The sequence below is a fragment of the Amaranthus tricolor genome, chromosome 16, assembly GCF_026212465.1.
Source record: "Amaranthus tricolor cultivar Red isolate AtriRed21 chromosome 16, ASM2621246v1, whole genome shotgun sequence".
Taxonomy (NCBI): domain Eukaryota; kingdom Viridiplantae; phylum Streptophyta; class Magnoliopsida; order Caryophyllales; family Amaranthaceae; genus Amaranthus; species Amaranthus tricolor.
Window position 1 is genome coordinate 7837817 of NC_080062.1, and position 24474 is coordinate 7862290.

At 33.9% G+C, this 24474-nt stretch overlaps 1 protein-coding gene across 2 annotated transcripts in view; it reads right to left on the reverse strand.

Moving 5' to 3' along the window:
- LOC130802811 (CHD3-type chromatin-remodeling factor PICKLE-like) overlaps positions 1-22868 on the reverse strand; it is a 26098-nt gene extending 3230 nt beyond the window's left edge. For both annotated transcript variants that reach the window (XM_057666897.1, XM_057666896.1), the window contains exons 1-28: positions 22698-22868; positions 21946-22093; positions 19474-19611; positions 19229-19383; positions 18613-18774; positions 16703-16944; positions 16482-16577; positions 16204-16340; positions 15583-15801; positions 15332-15439; positions 14576-14626; positions 14385-14484; positions 13740-13882; positions 13558-13661; positions 13259-13397; positions 12886-13055; positions 11891-11957; positions 11560-11682; positions 8953-9059; positions 8791-8872; positions 7739-7933; positions 5233-5383; positions 5038-5143; positions 4876-4950; positions 3800-3861; positions 3520-3596; positions 2131-2261; positions 576-921 (exon numbers count right to left, since the gene is read on the reverse strand). In XM_057666897.1, the coding sequence (XP_057522880.1) occupies positions 576-921; positions 2131-2261; positions 3520-3596; positions 3800-3861; positions 4876-4950; positions 5038-5143; positions 5233-5383; positions 7739-7933; positions 8791-8872; positions 8953-9059; positions 11560-11682; positions 11891-11957; positions 12886-13055; positions 13259-13397; positions 13558-13661; positions 13740-13882; positions 14385-14484; positions 14576-14626; positions 15332-15439; positions 15583-15801; positions 16204-16340; positions 16482-16577; positions 16703-16944; positions 18613-18774; positions 19229-19383; positions 19474-19611; positions 21946-22092 (3633 nt within the window). In that variant the 5' untranslated portion in view covers position 22093; positions 22698-22868. The remainder of the gene's footprint in view (positions 1-575; positions 922-2130; positions 2262-3519; positions 3597-3799; positions 3862-4875; positions 4951-5037; positions 5144-5232; positions 5384-7738; positions 7934-8790; positions 8873-8952; positions 9060-11559; positions 11683-11890; positions 11958-12885; positions 13056-13258; positions 13398-13557; positions 13662-13739; positions 13883-14384; positions 14485-14575; positions 14627-15331; positions 15440-15582; positions 15802-16203; positions 16341-16481; positions 16578-16702; positions 16945-18612; positions 18775-19228; positions 19384-19473; positions 19612-21945; positions 22094-22697) is intronic.
- Between the last annotated feature and the right edge of the window lie 1606 nt (positions 22869-24474).

Consider the following 24474-nt stretch of genomic DNA (forward strand, 5'->3'; position numbering starts at 1 on the left):
AGTTTAGAGTGAGCCTAACTGGAAAATGATGAATTGGAAAGCATATAGATGGTCTTTTTACCGAAGTCTAGCACTAAGGCCTCATCAGATATCCTTATCAATATTATGAAATATGTACCCAAAATATTTGTCAGCTTTTCTTATTTAAACAAAACCACCATTGACCCTGTTGGCAGCAAGGTTGTCAAGGTGGAAGAATTAACAAGCTACAAATTTTACGAAGTGCAGCCTTTCAAATGTTAAATAATTACCAAATGCCGATCAGTGGTATAACTGGTATGTGGTCAACCTGCACCTCCCAGATCTTACACCCAAATATTTTTGGTAATCAGGAGGGGGGCTCCTTTTCATCAAAAAAGAAATGTACAAGTGTAACATAAAACAGAGCGCCAACACTCAAACAGCTTTAACAAGGAAGAGCAGTAATAGTCATTATTAATTCTTTTTACTAACATCCAAAAGTAGATGAATCAGCAAAATTGCAGAGATCCATGTACATCAGTCATTTAGTTTTTGGCATACAAGACAGATTTGAAAGATAACAGAAGATCAATGCATTACACAGATGAACTTACTAAGTACTCGTTTTGGAATTCAGAATTTAAGCCCTTCTCTAAAAGCAGCACCCTTTTTTTAATGAACTCGACTTGTCTTCTCTGCATTTCCCTGAACTGATATAATAAAGCAAAGGCATCTGTACCCCCTGATGCTGGCTCAGGAGCTGAACCATTTTGACTTACAGTACCCTTTGTCAAGTCACCAGAAGGTTCATTAACCACTTGTGATCCATTTTGAGCCTGATTACTCCCAATTGGAAGATTTGCAAGACTTATCACTTGAAGATTCAATTCCTGACAGATGATATCCTGAATCTGCAACTCCTTGTCATCAAGAATAGCTTGCCATCTTCCATACCCATGCCTTCAAGATGATAAAAAGAAAGTTGTATGTGAGCATCTTATAAAAAAACAAAGCATTACAAAACATTAGTACGGTGCTGGGTTGCTAGTAGTAAATATGCATGAAAGAATTAAAAGACCTCGGAAAGCATTAAATACAAAATCCTCAACCAATGGCAACCGTATTTCCAAGTTCCAACTTCACAGAAATATACTTCAACACTCTGACCAAAATCCCTCATTTGCTAATTAATGTGACAAGAATTGTATATTCTGCTATTTGGGTAGGGTCATTAATCCACTTAAATATGCTTCATTTTGTGTCGATTCAGACATTTACACGGCTGGATTTGAATTAGATTGTTATTTCGGGTTTATTGTTTAGGTGTAGGTCAATACAGAAATTATTTACGTTGAAAATCTTGTCATTAGAGATATCATTCATGTTGACCTTAGTTTTTAGAGTCAGTTAGGGTTGGATCATTATTTTTAAGTGTCAATACAAAATTTTATTGAACATACTTTACTGGGCGGGTTGGATTTGGGCATGTTCGGTTTGCATTCAGGTGTCCAGTAATTCTTGTTCGAGACTCGTCTGTCTTTTAGTTTATTCGATTCACCTAGTCTGATCCAAGTAGCTCATCTTTCGAATTTATTTCAGAAACCACGTAAAATCTTCAAAATTCAAGAACTTCATTAATTAGTAAAATCTTCATGTCTGTCAATAATCGTACTTGATACTTTCATGCCTTTCTAAATCTCAACTCTCATATCAAGTCAATAACAAGTTAATATATGTTGGGTTTCAGGTTTATATTGGATCATCTTAATAACAAGTCATATCGGGTTGCATAGTGTTCTGGATTTTGTTCACTCAAGTCATCATGTGAATTGAGCTTGGTTTCCATCAGTCACCATAAATGTTACTCTATATAACAGTAACTATCAAAAGTACAAATAAGCAAGGTTTAAGAAAACAAACAAGCCACAAAGAGATCCATACATGACAACAGCAAATAAATTGATCACCAGAAATAGATTTTTTTTAGTTGCTCCAGGCCTATATGAAAGGATCAGCCAAGCAACATTAAGCAGGTTAGTTGTGCTGTTTTCTAAGACAACAATTACTATAGCTTGGTCACTCTACATATTAGGACTATGAAATTTTGACTTCTTGTATCCACCCAAAAAGCTGAAATCTAATTCTTTAAAGTATAAGTTTAGAACATACTTCAACACTGCTCGTAGTAATATCAGGTCGTGCTCTCTCTTCCAGACCCTTCCGCCTCTCAGTGTTGGATAACGCAAAAGTACATCATCTTCAAACAAGGATTCATCTGACCTTTCTGTTGCAGATTTCACCTATTTGGTAGGGCAATATGATTAGTGAAACGATGTCTGACAAGTGAGAGCACCAAAATGAAGCTGCATAAGTAATGTGAGTTTGATGGATCAGAAAAAAAGTGCCCAATGATCAGAACAAAGAATTTTGATTAAAATCCTTGAAACTTATATAGATCATCGATATTGATGCCAAGTTTATTACACTGATGGTGTTTCAATAAATGACATTCCCACGGAGCAAGATCAACTTATAACTGAAAGAAAAAAGATGGTAACAATATCTGCTGACATAACCTGTGAGACCTGCTTCTAATACAAAATACATGTAAAAATTAAGGGGAAAGCTAAATCTAGATAAAGTACACTGACTTTTGTCACTCCCTTTTTCTTTTTCCTCATTTACCAAAGAAAAAAATTTCCATTGTTTTAATCCTTCGAACAGTTTCCCCAAAATACCCATGACCTTGTTAATTATTACATAACCAGCACACCATGTCAAACGTTACATAAGCCCTCTGATAGTGTCGGAATTTATTGGATCCTAAAAGAAGTGGACGGCTTTAAAAGAAAGTTGGATGAACTTTTAAAGTTTTGCAAGTATTTTAACCAAAGCAAAGCTTTCAAGCCTTGTCCAAAAGAGCTGCATTGCCAAGGAAGGCCAATAATCGAATATCTCATATTAGAACATTTCATGTTTAATCATTATTAAAACAACAAAACCAGAATGTAGGAGATCAGAATAAGAACAAGGACGACCGAATGACCAAGCACTGAACAAGAGATTAGAGACTAATAGCGCCAGGAAGTATTGTCAAGCAGACATATTAACTAACTTAAAACCATCAATCGTGAACCCAAAGTGTTCATACGGACAAGATAACTAGGTGGTAACATGCACGTACTCAACTAAATAAGGTTCAAGCTACACAACTAACTGGCTCCTTAGAGCATTCTTATCAATGAACATCAAAAATAATATCAATCTCATTTTTTTTCATTTCTCTTTCCTCCACATCATTCAAACAAACAAGTTCATAAGTTTTTCTTTTCAAGATATTAACCTAGTTCAGGGCAGGCTATACTTCACTTTTCAAGATTTTAATCATGGTCTCATTTCGAAGACAGAATGGTACATTATAAAAATATTTTCAAAGAATATTACATTTACTTCACCATAAACTGGTATGTTTGTCAGAGGAGAGACTAGACACATGACATAAATCACACAACCATATCAAAAGTTAGACAGCAGAAAAGATATGTGCTATTAAATTACCTTCTCACGAATCAAGAGCAAAACTGCAATTCTCACAAGAACATCTTGAACTCGAAGTCCGTCCTTTGGAACACCATCTGTGATCAACATGAACAAGACCTTAGGGCTTAGAGAAATGAAAATTACCAACCCCCTCCAATAATACACAAAAGATCTTGTCCAAGGTCATATCACAGATGTGTATGTTTACCAAAAAATGTGTATGTTTCCAAACAAGGAAAAAATCTTTGTTTGAATATCATCCAAATTCATGATTCATGGCAAAAGCAAAGCAAATTACCAGAAAAGTTTGGTGAATCACTAATTTCCTCTGCGAGATGAGACAAAAATAGAAGTCCATATCTGTATACAAAGTCAATAAACTGAAACTTATACTGGTGATTACTTATTTATTCAAACAGAACAAAAAATTGAAAGTTGATACAAATTACAAATGACAACAAGATATAATCTTGAGTTCCCTCTTTTTCCAAAGCCATAATCTGAGGTAGATCATTGATACTTACTGGCTCAATCCAAGACTCACCAATGATATTAAACAAATTAATCCACATCGCTCTTGCAAAATTAAAATGTTTCCAAATTCATGTACATGCACAATAAATACTTGCAAAAACATTTAGGAGCCACAAAAAATCATGTATATGCACAACAAAATACTTACTAAGTTTCCATATGGTTTCTACAAGACGTCAGAGAGAAGGAGATGCATAAAACGAGAATGTAAAGGGGCAGAAGAACATGAGAGCAAGTAGGATACGAAAATCAAAAATGGAAAAGCTGCTACCAATGTTCTATATCTTAAAATGGGAATCCAACTAAAAGTGAATGTAGGTAGTAATTATAATAGTAAAGATGTTGAATTTATAAATAAGCACACAAATAGACTTACAAAGCTAATAATAGCTGAGTTCTTATCAAGGGACCCAAATAATTTGGAAACTAAAAAAGCAAAGATATTTCAATAGGCTCAAAGCACATGTTTCCCGTGGTAACTAAATAATGAAATGCGTGTTAGGTCCAGCCTCCCAGATTTCCAATCGCAGATTTCACATGTGACATGCATCGATACATAGAGTTACTTTGAGTCACACACGTCTTCCCATGTATCTAAAACGAGTTCTACTTTAGATCACACTTGTATCCCATAAAATTAGTAAAGAAACAATTTTTTTCCTTGTGGCATGGTCATCAGAAGAAATTAGGTAAATTTATAGATAAAAATAAAAATGAAGATTAAAAAAAATAAAATAAAAACACTTTCGCACATACAAGAAGATATATTCTGATCCTTCTTTTAATGTTTTTGTAAGATAGTTTTCACAATTCAGACACAAAAAAAACAATGCCTCATACTCTTTTATCTCCTCGTAAGTCTTCTGCTTCAACCGCGGCACAAACTCTGACCAGTCGAACTCACCAACCCCAAATCTAAATATACAAATATGAGTTAAAGCCAATGAAGAAGAAGATGTGAATTTTAATTTAATACAAGAAGACGTATGAGTCAACGCAAACCTCATCAGAACTTGCACAAATAGAGCTCTCTGGCTCTGATTAAAACCCAGCACTCTGAATGACTTGCCTTCACCTTCCATCAGTGGAAAAGCTACCATACCATCAACTGTAGTAGTTATTTCAAAAAGTTCCAGTTAACAAATAAGACACATTCACTTTCTTTCAACACGGAAACTAGAGGTGGGAATCACATACCTCGAGCTCTCTTTCTGTACGGCCTTTTGCCAGAAGGTGCTCCGGATAAAGTTGTCTCACCATCAGTCAACTCAGCCTCATAGTTGTCATCTTCACCATCAGAACTAACGTCTTGTAAACCAGCCAAGTCATCATCTTCAACAGAAACCATCTGTACATATCCAGATGACACCAATAGCATGAAATCTAGTATCAGAAAATAAAGAGTACCACTGTACAATACCGCAGATAAAATTAAGATGAACAGTGAGAATATGGGAATGGGGGAAGAAGCACCATATGAATTTGTTCAATTCAAGGGTTCTCTTCTCAATGTTCCACTTCACCGGGTACTGATTAATTTTGAGATCAAAGCAGCTATGCTTTGAAATTAGTGAACAAAATTTATTATTATTTCATAGAAAAATCTAGAATAATTTGTAAGGAAACCACTTCAAACAAAATTGTGTTTTTGTTTCTCAAAATTCACGGTTCTAATGGAGTCACGGTGAAACACCAATCCCGGCTTCAAGGGTTAAACGACCTACGTGTGCTAAACTTCCCCTCAAGAAAAATAAAATCTTTACGATGGTGAAAACTAATTTTCAAATAGAGCAATTCCGAAAAAATTATTAGGAATGTGGCAGCTGACAAAATGATAAACTCTAGTAATGGACTACAAGCCAGGAAAAACAGACAATCCTCCATGTCTATACTTCCTTTACACTACACTGTCCCACAAAAGCAAATAGCTTCAGTTTATTTATTAAATAATGTTTTTCAAACTAAACTCTCATCTTATCAATCCTTTATCGCTCTTGACGAGTAGCCATTTGGATTCAATATGAACACAACATAACTTGAAGTTTAATACCTAATAGAGAATTTTTTTTGGGGGCATTTATTAGACCTAAGCTACTAATTGGGTTCGAATGTGAAAAGATGGGTGTCGCATTGATGTGTATGTTGAGATGGATATGATATGTGCGTGACACTAAAGGATAGAATTTCGAAAGTTATTTAAAAGCTTTCTTCTTTAGCATATGATGTGAATTAGATAACCACCTATGTTTGTTAATTCATGTGTAGCATTATCCTCAAGTTGCTACAGTAAGGAAAGTAAAAAGTTGGGAAGAAAGAGATCTTAACATTTGTCAGGGGTAGTCAAATATACAATACAAATGAATGGGGGAGCAAAATCTTTGTGGAAGACCACAAGAGACCTTGAATCCATGAGATTATTGTTTTGGCACTGCTGTAATTATTTCCAGCTTTCGTTGTAATAATTTTAATACTAATCTTAAATTTCATACCGATACCATGTGCGAAGAAAATGAAGGGATAGAGGGTTCCCAATGATCAGCCAAGTCAAGTATGTGCTTGATAACAAATGTCAGAAAATGATGTGTGTTACGACTATTACCTGCATTTCATCGGAGAAGGCTTCCCGGTTCAAGGAACCAATTGTGGTCCCAGGAAAACAATATTGAGGCTTGGCAGGGGAGGCGCATTTGGTGTTATGCTAAATCTTTTTCTCTTCTTTTAAGTTACTCTTTTGGGATTAAGGTTTTGGCATTGTTGCTGTAAGTTACTCTTTACAAGATACTACTCAATTTTAGCTTTCGTTAAAAATGCTTATCCTACTGATTGGTTTTCATATCAACCTGGTAAAATTTGACCAATAAAATCTTAAATTATAAAAACAATGATGCACATGTTCCTTTTGAACCTCATCAAAAGAAAAAATGGAAACCAAGTTGATTTTTTCAAATAATCACCAAACAAAAAACATAAGCAAGAAACTGCAAGATCATTGACACTACAAAAAATTAATTGATGATTCTCTCAGCTCATCTGGTGGTCGATTATAAAAACTTACACAAAACTATACATTAAAAAGTTCTTTTGGCCATCACAAAACAATGTTTGGAAGACTTAATGAGACATTACTTTCACTGAAAAAAATAACCTCTACTTTTAGAAAATCGTATTCACAAGGTGATTTTTGATAGATAACTCCAGAAAAGGTGACCTAACAAAAGTATTTTTATTAATGTTCAAGAGGCTGAATATTTTGAAGAGAGTAACTACAATCCAAACCACTATTTTTTTTTAGATGTCAATAAGATAAGCTGCAAGGTATTTTAATGGATTCAAGTCATAAAGGGTTTGACGTATCTAGTTCTTAATCAGCATATATAAACAATGAGAAGCCAAGGTAACCTAATCAAATTAGACTCATACATCATAAGTATCTAGTTCCGAAATTTGATAAAGTGCATAGCACAATGATAAGAATCGAATCTGGCAATCTCTATATCAAACACTGCACTAATACACAACTATAGAAAGTGATTCTTAATCCACTCAATATTTACCAAACCAACAATAGTCTGAAAACCCCATAGGGCCCGATATAAGAACATATAATGACGTTGATGCAATCAAAGGTATTCAGCCAAGTAAAATACCAAAAGCATTGAAAAATCTCAATAAAAACTATGAGTTTAGGCTTCTCAAATAATACCTGCTTGCGGCTTCTCTTTCCTTTTCCCAAAGAATTGAACTCCTCAACTTTGTTCACCTCATATCTATCTTTTAATAAATCCTCCCAGTAAGTGGTTCTGTCAGAACTATTCATAGCACTTTTAGACTCAGCAGCCTTCTGTGCCTCTTCCTTTGCAGCAGCTTCAGCTTCATCAATATACTTAAAATTTGCCACCTACATAAAAATGTAAACACGTTAGACTTCAAAATGGCAAGATCAGTGCAAGCTAAGGTATATACAAAATACAGATATGGACATTTCCATCCTCTGAAGCTCTGTGGTTTGATGCTAGAAACAAAATACAATAAATAGAGAGGGAACAAGTGACTTGTGAAACGAGTGTAGATGAGACTTATACTTCACAAACTCATCCAAAAAGAACAAAGTTCAATACACCAAAGCACCAGACAAAAGATTCCCTCAGTTTTTTTACCGTATCCACCTATTCGCTCTGGTCCCTTTTTACATTTAGGAACCTTTCCATTTAGGTCTACACTTTTCTCCGTATTAGCCGAACTTTTCTATTCATTGGTCCCACATATACCCCTTATGTTTCTTTCTCTATTATCATATTTTCATTATTCTCCTTGATATCTATACTATATACTAAAGCTGTTAATCTCAATGACACATGTTGCAACTATGTTTATTTTTCCCCAAAAAAATTTCTATTTTATAAGGGTAAAAGACAAATATTCAACAAATCAGTAAATATTTGTATCCATTATTATTAAGCAACATATTCTTCATGATAAATATAAAAATATTTTTATTATCGATATACATTCAAATATAATATCATTTTGGTCTATCTATAAGAAGCTAATTATTACAATGGAATTAAGATATGCCGTGCAAATATGCATAGGGAGTTAAGCTGGTATATAGCTATGCTGCTATAGTGATATGAACAAACAAAAAGAAACGGTATTAGTTTTAAATACCATCAGCAAGCTGGTTACATGCATGCTTTATAAATCAACAGGCATAAAAAGTGTGCTTCCAGTCAAAAACTAGATCAGAATACAAACCTTAAATGCTTTAAGGAACTCATTGTCATCAACCTCATCCAGGGTAGTTTCTTCATCTCCAGCACGCTCCCGGTCAAGTAATCTATAAAATTGCTAAAGTTGTGAATCCAACTAGAAACATTTAAAATGTACGAAAAAAGAATGGCAACAAATGGCACAAACCTATCTATGGCAGCATCATCATAATGAATCTGACGGGCCTTTGCCTCCTCAGTTTCATCAACAAAAAGCTCTTTTGAGCCATATCTAATGATGTCATCTAACTCTTCCTGGAAACTATCAATTATCAGTAGAAGTGGCAGAGTTCCTAACCAATGAAGTGTACAAAGCTGATGCGGCTAGAACGATTAATAAAATAAATCATATCAACAGCTAAAATGTCAATTACGACAACAAAAACAATGTCAAATCCTTAATCCCGACTATATGAGGTTGACTAGATGAACCAAACAAATCAACGTGAGAAATCATTGCTAAGAAAGAGTATATTTCATTCGGCCCTTTGTCTTTGATACTAATCCACAACTAAGATCATCAATTCAAATGATCAACCACAATTCCAAATATATATTCCTCCTCTATTCATTCCTAATTTCCTATCCATTGTCACCAATTCTTCTGGTCATTCTTCACTCCTATTCATATCATTTTAGGCCTACCTCTTCCTCTTCTAAGCTCCTCTTTGTTAGTGAACTCTATTAATACGAATACCCCAACTCTAAAATAGGAGAAGCAAGTGGTGATTAAAATTCATATAATTTTAGAGCATAAACCATTTGAAGGATAATAACTACATAAAGACAGAAGTTTGAAGTACAGCTATTTGAGAACCACCAACATGCTTTACAAGAAGATTTGACAAGTAGCAACCAGTGCAAAATAACATTACATCAATACAAATTGTTATTTCTTTTTTTAAGCAAAGCAATAAACAATTATATCAAAAAAACAACAAAGAGATGTCAAGGACTCTTGAAATCCAAAAAACATATTGCAGATGAAATTGATTCATGCCCTAAAGCTATAGTAGTGTAATTTCTCTATAAAGTGAAGAGAAGGGACACATGATGAAGCTCAACTCCAACTATTCAAAGATTTCAGCAATAAAGAGAAGCCATCCTCAAACAGTTGGTTTGTTTTTTTCCAAATGCATCATTTAACTGCCAACAGAGGTATCTTCCGCACATCAGCAAGCAGTCCTTTCATCCCTTTTTACAAAAAGCCAGAACATACTTTACACAACTGACCCCAGAATACCTAAACAAGGCTCGTGAATAAGCCAAGAAGAAAGAACTCAAGGACAGAAGAGAAAAATATGATTGACAAGCTGTCTCTTAAAATACTAGATTAGAAATTTCTCTTTGACCACTGCCCAAGCAAAAAAGGTGTTAGGATGAGTATTCTTTCAATTAACAGCAGGTAAGCTGTTGGAAAATTGAGAGTTCTGCATAATTTCGAGACTCGCCATGAACACAGTTCTATGACAAGAGTAGTTCAGAAATTTTGTATTCAAGTTTTATGATCCAACTATTCCTGGTGGGGTATCTATGTCTAGTCATTGGACGTTCTAAATTGTCAGAGTGGCTGTCCTGTCTGGTAATGTCACAAAAACTATCCTAGAATCATTATATACTAGGAAGCTTTTGTACCAATCATCAGTTAGATCTTATATCTATCCACAAATAATGCCACATACACCTTGGATTCCCTTCTAAGTTCTATCTACTTGGAAGAACAAAAAGCACTTGGGCAAACCAAGATGCTTGATTACTATGTTTCCCATGGGGTCTAGTACTACAAACTTACAAATTAGTCCAGACTTATCCAGCATGCTAGTGATTATTACTAACAAAAACAAGCAGCTGAAAAACAATTTTGCAGTTGTATCATGTATCAATTATCACATTCAGATAGAAAGTGACTTAGTGTCTGACTGTGTTGTCAGCCAGTATTTTTCATGCAATGCAACACACATTCAAGCTACAAATTGATGAGCAAACTGCAGTCTATAGCTTCTTAGTTGATATGAAAGTATACGATACTAAGTTTGTCAAAGAAAACATATTTACCAAATGAGTCAACTAAAAGAAAAACTGAATGCTATTCAAACCAAATAGAGTGTCGCCAACAGTTCAATTAAACAGCACAATGCAATGGCAATAAGGTGATAACGTACTGGATGCAATTTACAAGCAACAGTCCTCAACCTGATCAACCAAACCTTAGATCACTAGACATGGCATGAGCTGTGTGCCAACAACAATTTGAACACTAGATCACAAACGCACACTCTCTACTAATAGAAACTTTCCTCAAAATATATCAGTTCTCAACCAAAAGGATGATTAGTCCAACTCGTATAGTTTCCTTGTACAAAAATGTACATTCCATTACCCAATTGCCTTTGAGTGGCTCCCATCTAAGTGGGGTTTTGAAGAATTAAATGTATGCAACCTTACCCTTGTTAGTAATATCAAATAGGTTGTGATGATTGACCTTTGATAACAAACATAATGTGCAGCTTCACATAAATAAGAAGTGCACATGGTTTATTGAGTCTTTTTAATATAATCTATTATAATTCGAAACCAAAGAATTATAAATTTTTTACTCGTCAAAGTAAAAGGACCAATATACCCCAAAGTAGAAGATAAGAGAAATGATGGAGATATTGTTTTTTAATGTCTTCTACAGCATTCTACATAAACTTGTAAGCAATAGTAATCTCACTAAAAGATTAATATCAAAAACATCCAGAAAAGTAAAAACCTGATTGATGTTTTGAGTCTTCAACTTCCCCACAACTAAATGCTCCAACACCATCTTCTTTTTAGTCATTTGCATCATTCTTTCTTCAATCGATCCTCTAGTTATGAGTCTATAAATCATGACCTGGAGTGATAAAATAAATAAATTGTGACACCTGGAGACTAGTTCCAACTACCATTATGGCATATCTTTTCGGTCCAACTGTCAAGTTACTAATTTTCAAATGGCTCACAAAATAGTAGGCTAATAGCCGTGCCTACTGGACATTGAACAACCCTAAGAGAAGCTGGAATAATCTAGAAATTTGCAAACGAACAAGTTGAAAATCAACCTTATTAGTTTGCCCCAGCCGGTGAGCTCTGGCCATTGCCTGCAAATCAGCATGTGGATTCCAATCGCTACATCAACGCAAAAGATAACATTAAGAGAACAATCAACTAACACAACATACATGTAAACATAAATTCCAAGAAAGCTATTCTGAAAAAAAAAAAAAGTGCATAAAAGCAAAAGCTCATTTAATAATCCTGCGACAGCCAGCAAGAACTAGAACCAAAAATAAAAAAAAGTAATATAAAGCCACAACATGGTATTCATTCTAGAGAAGTCTAAGATTTTAGAAAGTCAAACATCAAAGATGAAAAATAGGTACTTATACCCTGCTTATGAACTATCACTAGAAAAACAATTGTTGTTGACTTGTATAGCCCAACTAGCCGCAAAGGAGCTTGTACCAAATGCTCTCCCAGCCTCACCAAATTTTAGTTCCAACTCCTAAGAAAGGAGAAGACTATTTGCTCGTGAAAATCACAACATTATAACTTTGTGTTCCTTCCTTACAAGTATTGAAAACTTGACAACAAGAATACACCCATTCAATACTACATTAAGACCAAAGCAATGCACAATTTTGACAGGTTAGCAAAACTTCATATCCACAACATACACAAATATCCGACTATGCATTGCATACTCAATTCACATGAGAGCAGCTGCATAAACCATTTTCTAGAATACAAGTAAATCCTCACCACCACAGTCTACAGGTTTTAGCCAAAGAAAGTAAGGATCTCAAATCCCAACCATTTAGCACCATTGCCCTAGAACAAACGTTGAATTTTTCTCTCGATGAAAGCAGCCAGCAGGTTAACCCTTAATATTTCAGACATAAATAATTTAATTTATCCAAATCCATGGACATCTTTTGGAAACAAATTCCCAAGCCAGAATGAATTCCCAAACTAGTACTTTTGCAGTTGTGTGAAGGTGTTTAAACACAATCCATAGCCATAGCAGGAGAAACAAATACTGGTAAAACAGTGTCACCTATCATAGATTATAACAGTGTCAGCCGTTGCAAGGTTTATCCCTAAACCTCCTGCTCTTGTAGACAGCAAAAAGCAAAATCTGTTTGAGTTCTTGGCATTGAATCTGTCTATGCGAATTTGTCTCTCAGATCCGCTGACCTTGCCATCTATGCGTTCATATTGCCATTTCTGAACAAAGAACAAAAACCTCAGTTTTACTGTATGTTAGGTTGATGAACTTAGGTATGGACTATATAAAATACCACCAGTAAAAGACTACTACTAGTATGAGGAAAGATAAATGATAATTAACATATTACAAACACGGCAACTGCCGATCAAGATAAATGTTTTCCAGGAAAAAAGAATTAAAGAAAAAATAATCCCTACACCTTGTACAGCAAATAATCTTCAAGTATGTCCAGCATGTTCTGAAATTGGGAATATATGAGAACTCTGTGTCCTTGGTCCTTGAGTTTCACTATCATTTTGTCCAACAACTGCAGTTTTCCAGAAGATTCAAGCAGCTGCCTGTCATACAGATACAGTAAAGGAGTTGGGAAATTAGAAGTATTTGATATTAAACATTCTTCACAAAGGCAAAGATTAAAATATATCCATGAGTTAAATCACAAAAAAGTGATACGGGAACAAGAGAGAGTGTAAAATAAATCATAATAGGAGAAATTACTTGAAAGACTCATTTGAATCTGGTATGACTGGCTCAACACCCTCCAACATGTATGGATGACAACATAACTTCCGCAACTCCATAACCACATTGATAAGAGAAATCTAAAAAATGAAAAGCACTCGCATATTAGATTCTCTTTGATGTTCTTAAAAGAGGATGTGAAAGAGAAATACCCTCACCTGCCCACCTCCCTTACGAGTCAGAAGCTCATAGTTACGGGTCAAAATTGCCTTATAATATTCCTTTTGCTTACTACTAAGTTCAACACGTAAGATGAGTTCTTTCTTAGGTGGCATCTCCTTCAAAACATCTTTCTTCACCCCTGAAAACATACAGAACAATGACAACCATATTTGCAATATTGCATCTACTGGAGAGGCCTACTAAACATTAGATGAGTGAATTGATGGCTCAATTCCTAACAAATACACACATGCATAACTTTTAACACTCATGTACTCTCCCTATAACAAACCACAACATAAAAGAAATGAAAATGAAATGCGCAGGAAAGAGAGAGGAAAAGATAAGGGACAATTTAAATAACATAAAAAAATCATCAGTCAGATGCAGGACGAGAGGAATAAGATCACTTGCAGCAAAATAGGGGGATATCTTTGGACAATGAAAGTGTAGCTGACTGAATAAATGAACAGCATCAACAATGAAACTAGAGGGTAGAAAGAACACGTCTAAAACATTAGATGCTCTGATCCACATTCTAGTGGCCCAAATAAGTTAACTTACTATATCAAGTGGCAAGTTCTAATTCAAACAAGTTCAATAAAGCACCATAATTAAAGAAAAAGGCTTCAGACTCTCACTTCTAAGAAGATGAGGCGCTAGCATCTTGTGAAGCCGTGAAATTTGTTCCTCTTGGTTAATATCTTTAAACTCTTCCTGAAACTCGTCTAAACTTCCAAACTGCAGAGTAATCATTATAAAAACAGACATAAACTAGCGGCCATAAATGCATTCATAATCTCCGAGCAAAGTTCCATAAAGAAATCCTGACCTTTCCAGCATCAAGAAAGTGCATCAACATGAATAGCTCATCAAGGTTGTTCTGAAAAAATAACCAACAGATCATGAGGGTGGACACATTAAGTGATAAAACATAATTTCCATCAAGGTAGAGACGATGCACAATTAACATCCACAAAAGCACAAACAGCCATCCTATAAATGAATCATATAAATACCATAATTTGCTGATTTATAAACCATATAAGTGCCAAGATGAAATACTAAAAATAGAAGATCTAAGAATTTCGTGATACGAAAAGATATAGACACGTAGCATCTTGATATCTTAGCATCGAGTTCCAAACGGTCAAAAAACGAGAAATCATACAAACTAAGCGGACAATATTAGATTGTTGTATATAGAATGATAATATATGAGAATGAGATATTAAAATCAGACCATTACAATTAAAAACTCCAAGATACCAAAAATCTGTTAAAAGAACTAAAATAATTAAATAAAATATGCGAACACAAACTATAATTTTCAAACATTACCTTATCATCTTCCTATGAAAGTTTTAAATACTAAGAATTAGCATAGAATATATCTAAACAGGAAATAAGAATTAAAACTAGCAGACAAGTAGTGTATGTGAATTCCGCTCCTAGTAAACCTCTAACCTCTAACCTCTATTAACACCTAGTCGAAATTCAATCAACCATATCAATGAAATTGGAGTAAAAAAGGCAATGAGACGTAGGAAAACACAGTGCCATTTCTAAGATTTGATGATAACTAAACCTGAAGAGGAGTTCCGGTTAGAAGCACACGGTGTTTACTATGATACTGCTTTAACTGAAGAAATAATTTTGAATCCTTGTTTTTGAGACGGTGGCCCTCATCCACAATCTACAGAAACAATATTAAAGACGATTAAAAGAAAATCCAAGTCCCTTTTTTCTGCAGTAGCCTTCACGTATGCTCTATACATACACAAAGAAATCAAATTGGTTTAAAGCTAAACTTCAGCTGGGAAAGAATTAGCAAATTACCATAGATTCCCATGTAATTGGCTTCAGAGATGCAGAATCTAGGTTAATCATTTCATATGAGGTGAGGAGGACATCAAATTTTATCCTATCTTGTTTGCTTCCACTAGAAAGCTGACCAGATTTCTTTTTTTTAAGCTTTTTAGAGAGAGACTTTTTAGGATAATAAAATTCATATTCACGTATAACACCACGAGCTTGTGCAGAACCAACATACATAATCTGCAATAATTAAAGATTAGTAAACAAAAATACTCGATCAAAACAGAAATAATTCCTTGAATTTTGCTCCCCATTTTTTCACTAGTCACCCAAAAAGGTTCAAAATATATGTCCCCTCATGGGCCCCGTTTGCTACTAATTTAGTCATTGCACCAGTTTATAATCAATTATACATGATTCTTTTAAGTTGAAGATGTGATAAGAAGTTTGCATTTGGGAGTTGGGAATTGGAAGTTGGAACACATGAAGAATAATGGGGAATACAGTGTGACAGATATTGTACACTAGAAAGCTAATTTTCTACACCCAAACAGGGGCTACAAATTCATATTGTATGATACAATGCATGGAAATTGAGTCTATATCCCCCATATTCTCATTCCTTAAAATCGAGATACATACAACATTCAGGTGAGGTGCCCAAAGTGCAAATTCACGTTCCCAATTACGCAGCGTTGACAATGGCGCCACCACTAAATGGGGATAAACTCCTTCTTCAAACAGCGATGCCAAGAAAGCAATACTCTGAATAGTTTTGCCTGCAACAATCACAAATCTTCAAAAATGATACATTTACACACTCAAATACAGATAGAAGTAGCTAATTCTATATAAAAATATTCGTGTAAACATTGCATGTAGGTGCAATAATGTAAGTCTACAGGCATACAATGACTTACCAAGACCCATTTCATCAGCAAGTATCACATGCGTCTGTTTGGACCATGAGAAACGTAAAAAGTTCAGCCCTTCGAGTTGATAAGGATGCAAAGAGCCTTCAAGTTAAGCAAAATTGAGTTAAATTTAATGAAAGGAACTGAAGTTTGATATTTGAAATGAAATTGACAAAGGAAAAGGATGAAAAAAACTAAACAAAATTAACAGCAGCAATATGATATACCTCCAGAAAGAAATTCAGGACTCTGTTCATACTGTTGAAATTCTTTCTGTTTCTTATGGGATTCTGTTGAATCAAAATTACATTTCAGCTTATTAGAATGTCTACGGCGCCTGGACTGTATGTTCTGAAACCTTTCAATTTCAGGCTGAAAAGCTGATATATCTGACTCGGATTCCCATGAACACTCATCATACTGCAGTTCTTTCCACTTCACAAAATACTCCTTTTCATCAGCATCTCCTCTACATAAATAAAGGTAATTAATAATCACTCTTATTTCTTTTGTCAGTAGTCCTATATTCCATTACTTTTTCATATTTGATCACTAAGTTGGTAGCCAGTATGAAGACATGCAATAATGATGAAAAACTACAATTTAACATGACGATAAGCCATAGAGGAATAGTAGCGCTCTAAGAGCCCCTAAAGGGTCTAGGCACTAACATGGAGCAAAGGCGCTAGCTTTTGGGTGAGCCTGTGAGGCACCTCAAACTATAGTAAAAACATTAAAAAAGGAAGGGAAACAAAAAAGAAGAGAAGAAATAACATATGTGATGGGTGTACACATAGATAATCTTCTTCTTACGGTAGGACCAAAAAGAACTCTAAGGTGCTTGCCTCTAGGCCTTAAAAGGCGTTCTGGCGTACTCGCCTTAAGTAACCACTTTGTCAATCCCTATCAAAGTGCCCAACCAATCGCCCACCCAAGTCGCTAATCTTAGGTGCAGCTAGGTGAGCATTTCAAAACCAAGTTAACAAAGAATCTTTTTCACAAGATTTTCTTTACTTTGAGATGGTAGGTTGTGGAAAAAATTGTTTGCTTCGTACCCGGAGTCTTGACTTTGCCCATTATATTTTCTGGAGTTGCTGTAGCTTCTTTACTTTATGGAGTTCAGAAGGGAAATGGTAAAGAAATTAGTGTGACACTATGCTTATATGGTAATTTACATTGTACAGTCAGAGAGGAATTTCCATGTCTTCCCGTAATTCCCCTATCTTTTGATCTATTGTGAGACAAAGTGACTTATATTGCGCCGTAATGGACTAAGGTGTCTTGGTATTGTCAATGAATACAGAATTCGGGAGTAGCAGAGAAATTGAGTGATTTAGTAATTTGGCTTTCTGCCAGGAAAGCTTTTGACATTTATATAATGGGTAGTTGAAATGACACCTATTGAAGCTTTTCTTCTAAGAAGAGAATATCATTACAGTAAAAAAAAGTAAACAACCAAAATTAAAAATTTTCATACAGCCACAAAAAAAGTAACCCATAAAAATACCAGTCATGCTAGCATTCAAAAGGTTGAAAGTATGGCTCTTCACTCCTCAAACGTGGACACTGGGAACAAATGGGTATGTGTCCAGCTGTAACACACTTGACCATTGTAGGAAAAATTAAACTTATATTTGATCCTAAGTGTGGTATCAAGTGTTCATACTTCATACCCATGTTGAAGTGTTGACTATTTAAGAAAAGCAGTAATAAAGAGTCATGAAAACAGAATAATATTCCTTATGGCAATCAAAACTGGTACATTTAAAGTTTTGATTCCATAATAGGCTTTAACAGGTCTCTAACATAAGGTGAGGTGTGGAATCACAACTTTTTACAGATTCCACCTCTAAGACAGAGGGTAATTTAATTTATAAATGTTAATGACTTAAATGTACATTTAGAGGTTCAATAGCCCCAAGCTTTTTTTTTTTTTTTGATCATTTCATATGCTAGAAAGTTGGAAGACAATGAGGCAATGGAATAATCATAAATGTCTATTACAAACCATAGCCTAGATAACCACATCAATGAAGTTATACCAGCCTACAAATTAATGATGATAAATTTTATTAAAAGAACTAAAAGCATAGAGTTATATCTATCATTAGAAAAACAACTCTCTAAGAAAATAAACCTGCAGGCGAGGATCCGATCAACAGTAGTCCATTCGGATCGAATAGCAGCATAGTCATCTTCTGAATTGTTAGATGATGACATTTGTCTATGGAAGTTATTCACTTTGGTCCTGAGACGTGGAAGAGTTTTAAAGGCTTTTATAAACTCTTTCTCAGGCACCCTGCGACATAAAACAATGAGACCTTCCATGAGAAACAGCTAAAGTCAGAGGCAACATTAAAAAGAAATGTTGTACAGTATAAACCTGCAGAAAACCACTCTCCAATCAACTAATGAGGAAAGCCAAAAACAATACATAAAACTCCTATCAGATTATAAGCCTGGAAATATTTATACAACTCTACAACCAGCTAGTGAGAGGGAGAAAACATATATACAATCTCCAATCAGCTAATGAGCTAATGCGGAAACCAAAACATACATCCTAAGGGAACCTACCCACCCAAACACACAAACATAAGACTGCCATGAGCAAGGAAAGGTGTGTGTGAGGTAGCCAACTCAAGTCTTCAAGTTATTACACATATAATAATTATACCACAAGCAATGGTGGTAGAAGGGTTGGAAGGGCATTCAACTTAAGCCTCAAGAAAATCAATAAATGAAAAAAGTACCATGAGCAATGCAAGTAGGAGTATCCCCTCCACTTTACAAGGTATTGCTTGACAAATATTTGATTCGAACCCGGTGTAGAGGAGTCACCATCCTCAACTGCAGTAGGGCACACTTCATGGTCCAATATTTTCTCAATGTCAATAAGAGGACTAACCTACAAGACCAATAATATTCCAATTCTAAATTCACCATATAACTATAAATATATAAAAACAAGAGCAACTAAATTAATGCAGTAGCATACACATTCAGGACACTTCCAACTAGCAGGGAAGGGTGCTTTCAGCGGTGAAACTAAGCACTTTGGGTGATAAGCATAAGTACAGGTTTCACAATCAATCAAAGCTCCGCTTTCTCCGCATGATTGACATGAATCTTCTTTCTGCAAAAATTAGAACATTAATCAATTGATAATAAACAAAAACTTAAAGGAAAAGTTACAAAAGGGTACAATTTCAAAAGCAATAAATCTTCCAGAAGCCCCACAAACAAATGCTATAGTCAAAGAAAGGCAACTCTTTCACATATCTTAAAAAAATCATATATTCATTGTATGAAACAAAATACAGATCACAACATGTGAAACTGGTTCAGCTCTAGTAAAATCAAAACTTACGATTTCCTTTTCCTTCTAAGTTCTACCAAGATTTAGAAAAACCAATTTTTAATAAAAGGTATTTATAAGGCCAAATTGCGTTTGGCTTCATTAAGGATAGTATGAAAAAATCATAAACGCAAAATTACATATCTATACCAAATGTTACAAATATGTAATGTTAATTTAATTGCAATGAAGCACCTAAAGAGCACTTCCAGCATCAAACAACAAAACACTACAAGATGTTGGCAACTGAGCATTATATCAAATGTAAGAGATACATCAATAAAAGTAGAGAGGAGATAGAGAAAGAGGTCCAAAATTTTATCAAAATTTAAGCCTCCAACATTCTAAATTGTTTCATCTCAATAGTGTAAAACCATGAGACAAATATGCTTCTAAAAATAGAGAGCTGTACAAGTTCGTCAAAGCATAAGTATCAATCACCTTATAATTGGTGCTTTTATTAAAATATAATAAAAGAGAAAGAAGAAAACAAAGAACATTAAAAATTAAATTATAAATAAATAAACAGAGTGGGAAAAAAAGAAAAACACTTTGTCTTACATTCTTACACTATATTTGGATAACAATTTTGGATAAAAAAAAAAAGAAAGGGAAGAGGGGGGAAGGAAGAGAAGATAAATGGAAGGAAAGTAACTCTTGTTTGTTTAAGAGAGAAGGGAAGGGAAGGGAAAAAAGGAAGATGAAAGTCTTCCCTCCAAATCTTTTCAACTTTGGACAGACTGCGACCTTAGAAAAAAATATTCATCTAATCCCTTAAAATCCCTCCTCTCTAAATCATTTCTCTCCCATTTTATTATCCAAACAAGAGAACTTCCATCTTTTCAAATCTTTCCTCTTCCTTTCCCTCTACTTCCTTCCATCCAAAAACACCCTTAAAGAATTCAAGGTGTTTTTCAAACTCTCCAAATATATTAATATATTAAAAAACACCAGAATTTTTAGACATTGCTAGCTACCATCGAACAATTGATATTAGTCCAAAAAAGTTCCCATTGTCAAAATTCTGGTGAAAACAACTAAGCTTTTGTAGTTCCCCACTTGGTCTCACACAAAGTAACTATGTTCAAAGACATGTTGCGATATTGGTGTCCGCATTGGTACAATGGCAAGTAGAGATGATCAATGTTGACATGTAACATTATTCAAAGGCTTATTCAAACAGCGTATTGGAATGAACATGCTAATTTTGAACATGTTCCTAAACCTAGCATGTGCCATAAAAATCAGGTGGTTCAAGTAATTCAAGATAACACGCCTTGTTTTTGCCAACAATTTAGATAGAAAAAAAATAAAACTCTCAAATAAACACCAAATACTACAAGACTACTGCAACAACCAAATACTAGTTTCAACAAGCAAATAAAATCATTCCCCAGTTTAAACAAATAGCAATGTTTAGGAAGACCAAGAAGGAGATCGAGAAATGAAATAAGGGATGAAGACGAGAAAAAAAAAAAAAAGAAATAACAAAAGGGATATTCACGCAAAATAAAATCAATTCTTAAATATTTATGCAATCTTTATCTAGTTTCAATTTATTTAATTGAATATTAGTAACATATTAATAATTTGTAAATGATTTACTTAGATTATTGTATAAACATATATAAACTTAACAACAAATTTGACATGTTCTTATATGTCTTTTCACACGAATTAGCTTTCAGCAATCAACTAAATTTAACTAAACACTCTACTCAAATCAGTTAATAAAATTAGCAAGTCAAATAAGTTGCTCCAATCAGCTATTTATCACATGTTTGCTAAACACCCCCAAAATATGCAACCTTGCTAAGATTCCACAAAAAGATACTTCATAACTATGTCAGCACTGCAACATTGAGCATGATCTTGCATGTAAGCCAGCAACAGAGTGAGAGAAATATAACAATGAATTATCGCACATTCGGGTTTAGGATAATTATCAGTAAAACACAAAAATTTTTTAAATAACCAAAGAGATTCCTTTAATTTAAACTACGGCCAGAATTGATTTCAGAAAAAAAAAAAAAAAAAAAAAAAAAAAAAAAAAACAACTACGGCAAGATGAAATTAAACAAAAAAAAAAACAGTTCATCAAGTGCCACATACTGTATCTTCTCTAACTATCCTCTCAGGCTTCTCTGAAGGGTCTCCTGATTTTCCACGTCCAAGGTCAGCTTCATCATCAGACAGATCGAGGCTATACACAGGTCTGCGCTCCGATCTTACACGAAGCCGCTCCACCAAGCTACTCATTCTGCAGAAAAAAAACAAGCTCCACAATCACAACCACATTTCTCCTGTGAAACACATAAAACTTAATTACCACATTCCAAACTACCTCCTTCCTAAAATAATTTGAGATATAATAAGAATTCATATATAAAACATACAAGTATTCTACTTTATCCAAACCAAAAAAAAACCTAACCCTCAATGAACACAGTACACGCCCCAAATAAATTGAACTTCCAAAACGGAACTAACTCATTACTGTATCACTCAAAAATCCTCCGTAATTGCAAACAATTACACACAATTGTCACTCCAATGATCAAAACTAAACCCGAATATATTCTCTGATATCTAAATTTCTCAATCATTCACTTCCACGGAAATGCAGAACCATAATGTATGAAATACAAAGCAATAAAGTCTAATACAATACCAAATTCAAAATGCCACAAAAGACTATCATACAAACTCAACACCAAAAAAAAATAATAAATAAATAAATAAAATAAAAAATAACCAAAAAATAAATCCACATTAGCAAATATCAAAAAAAAAAACCCTAATTCTTACAAATAAGGAATTAATTAGCAAAAATTGAAATCGCAAAGAAATCCATTGAAGCTTACTTTACAAAATCTACACCACCGTCGAAGAAAAAAATCCTCAGTTGAGTTAAATTTCTCCGGCGAATATATTGGAAGAACAATTTACTTCTTTTTTTTTCTTTTTTTTTTTAGTAAAGGAATAGTTTGCTTCCTCTTTGACTGTCACTTTTGCTTCAATTGAATTAAAATGAATTTGTTAAAAAAAGGTGGGAGTAATAAATCTACTTTTTTTCTAAATTAATTTATTTTATTTTGTCTTTTGCTTTTTTTTTTTCAATTTACTATATCAGTCATCTCTAAACAATTGGATTTTTTAACCATAAAGAACAAAGGTTTATATTTTATGTATTAGTATAATTGAAATTTAACAATAATATTTTTTTATCGAGAATTTATTAAAAAATATATTATTATTAATTTTTTAAATAATATTTTTGATCTTAACTATTTCTGAAACATTCATATTCATATTAATTAATATTTCATTCTAAAATAAACTAAGTTATTAGGAGCACAAGTGTACTACTCAATAGCTCCTAGTTGTAATGACTAATGAGTTTGGTCATGACTTATTTATTAACTTATTATGTACTTCTATATGGAAAAATTAGGGTGTGTATTAACTCTAATTAAATACCATTAAAATACCATGAGTTGTGACTTTGTATATTTTGTTTGAACATTTTTCATTGTCTTGATTTTCAAATTAAAATTTATATCAATTGTAATTGAAATAACTCAAAAATAATTAAAAGAATATAATAATGGATAAATGTTCATTTTCAAATAAGAAAATATCGCAAATGAGTGAAACATTCAAATATGAAAAAATAAGGCAATTTAAATAGTCGTTGTTATCTTGAAAATCGTTGTTATCTTGGAAAATCATAATCACTTTTTCAGCACGGTAGAAATTGGTCATTAGGCTTTGTGATCCCATTACAAAACATAAAAGTGTCCTTTAAACAATATACCATTCGCAATACTAATGATATACTAATCGATTTATGCAAACTTATAATTTTTATCACCTTTTCTTTTACATAAACTATATTCCAACATATGCATTTGTTAAAACTAAGCTAAAGAGTATACCAATTGAGTTGGTTCCTTAATATGGTATTAAAGTAAATGTAGCAAAAGGTCACGGGTTCAAATCTCATTCACCCCTCATGTAAATGTGACATATTTAACGTTGGTTACAAGGAGGGCTTGTGTTGTATCACACTTCTAGCCCAAAGGGCTCTTGTGTGAGAGGGTGTATTAGAGTATATAACATATCATGATGCCCCAACCATCATCTTAAACTTTTGGTTGAATTGTTTCCCTAACAGATTCCCCACCAGGTAGCAAATATCCCAAGCAAGAAACATCATTAATCCATGGATAGCTAACTCAAAGGCAATCACAAGATATCCACTTTTTCGCTCACATGATCTGCAATAGATATAGAGGTTTTAGACGAGATCCAAAAGAAATTTTTGATAATTCGTTGAAATCAACAATCCACCGTCTCACTACCATGAACATAAGGTAAAACAGCTTACAGATCTCAGTAACGGAAAATTTTTGATAATTTAGATAAGAAAACGAAGCATTAGCAAATTAATAAGAATGATAAAAAATTTAAGAGAAATTCTACGTGGTAACCCTGAGATTTTGAGTTTTCCACGTGATAATCAAAATTTTAAAAAAATCCACGCGGTAACCTTGAGGTTTACCAAATTGTTCCACCGTGACCTTTTTGCACAAAAAAACGTTAGCAAACGTTAATTTCAAAGCTTTAAAGTTGTTGTAC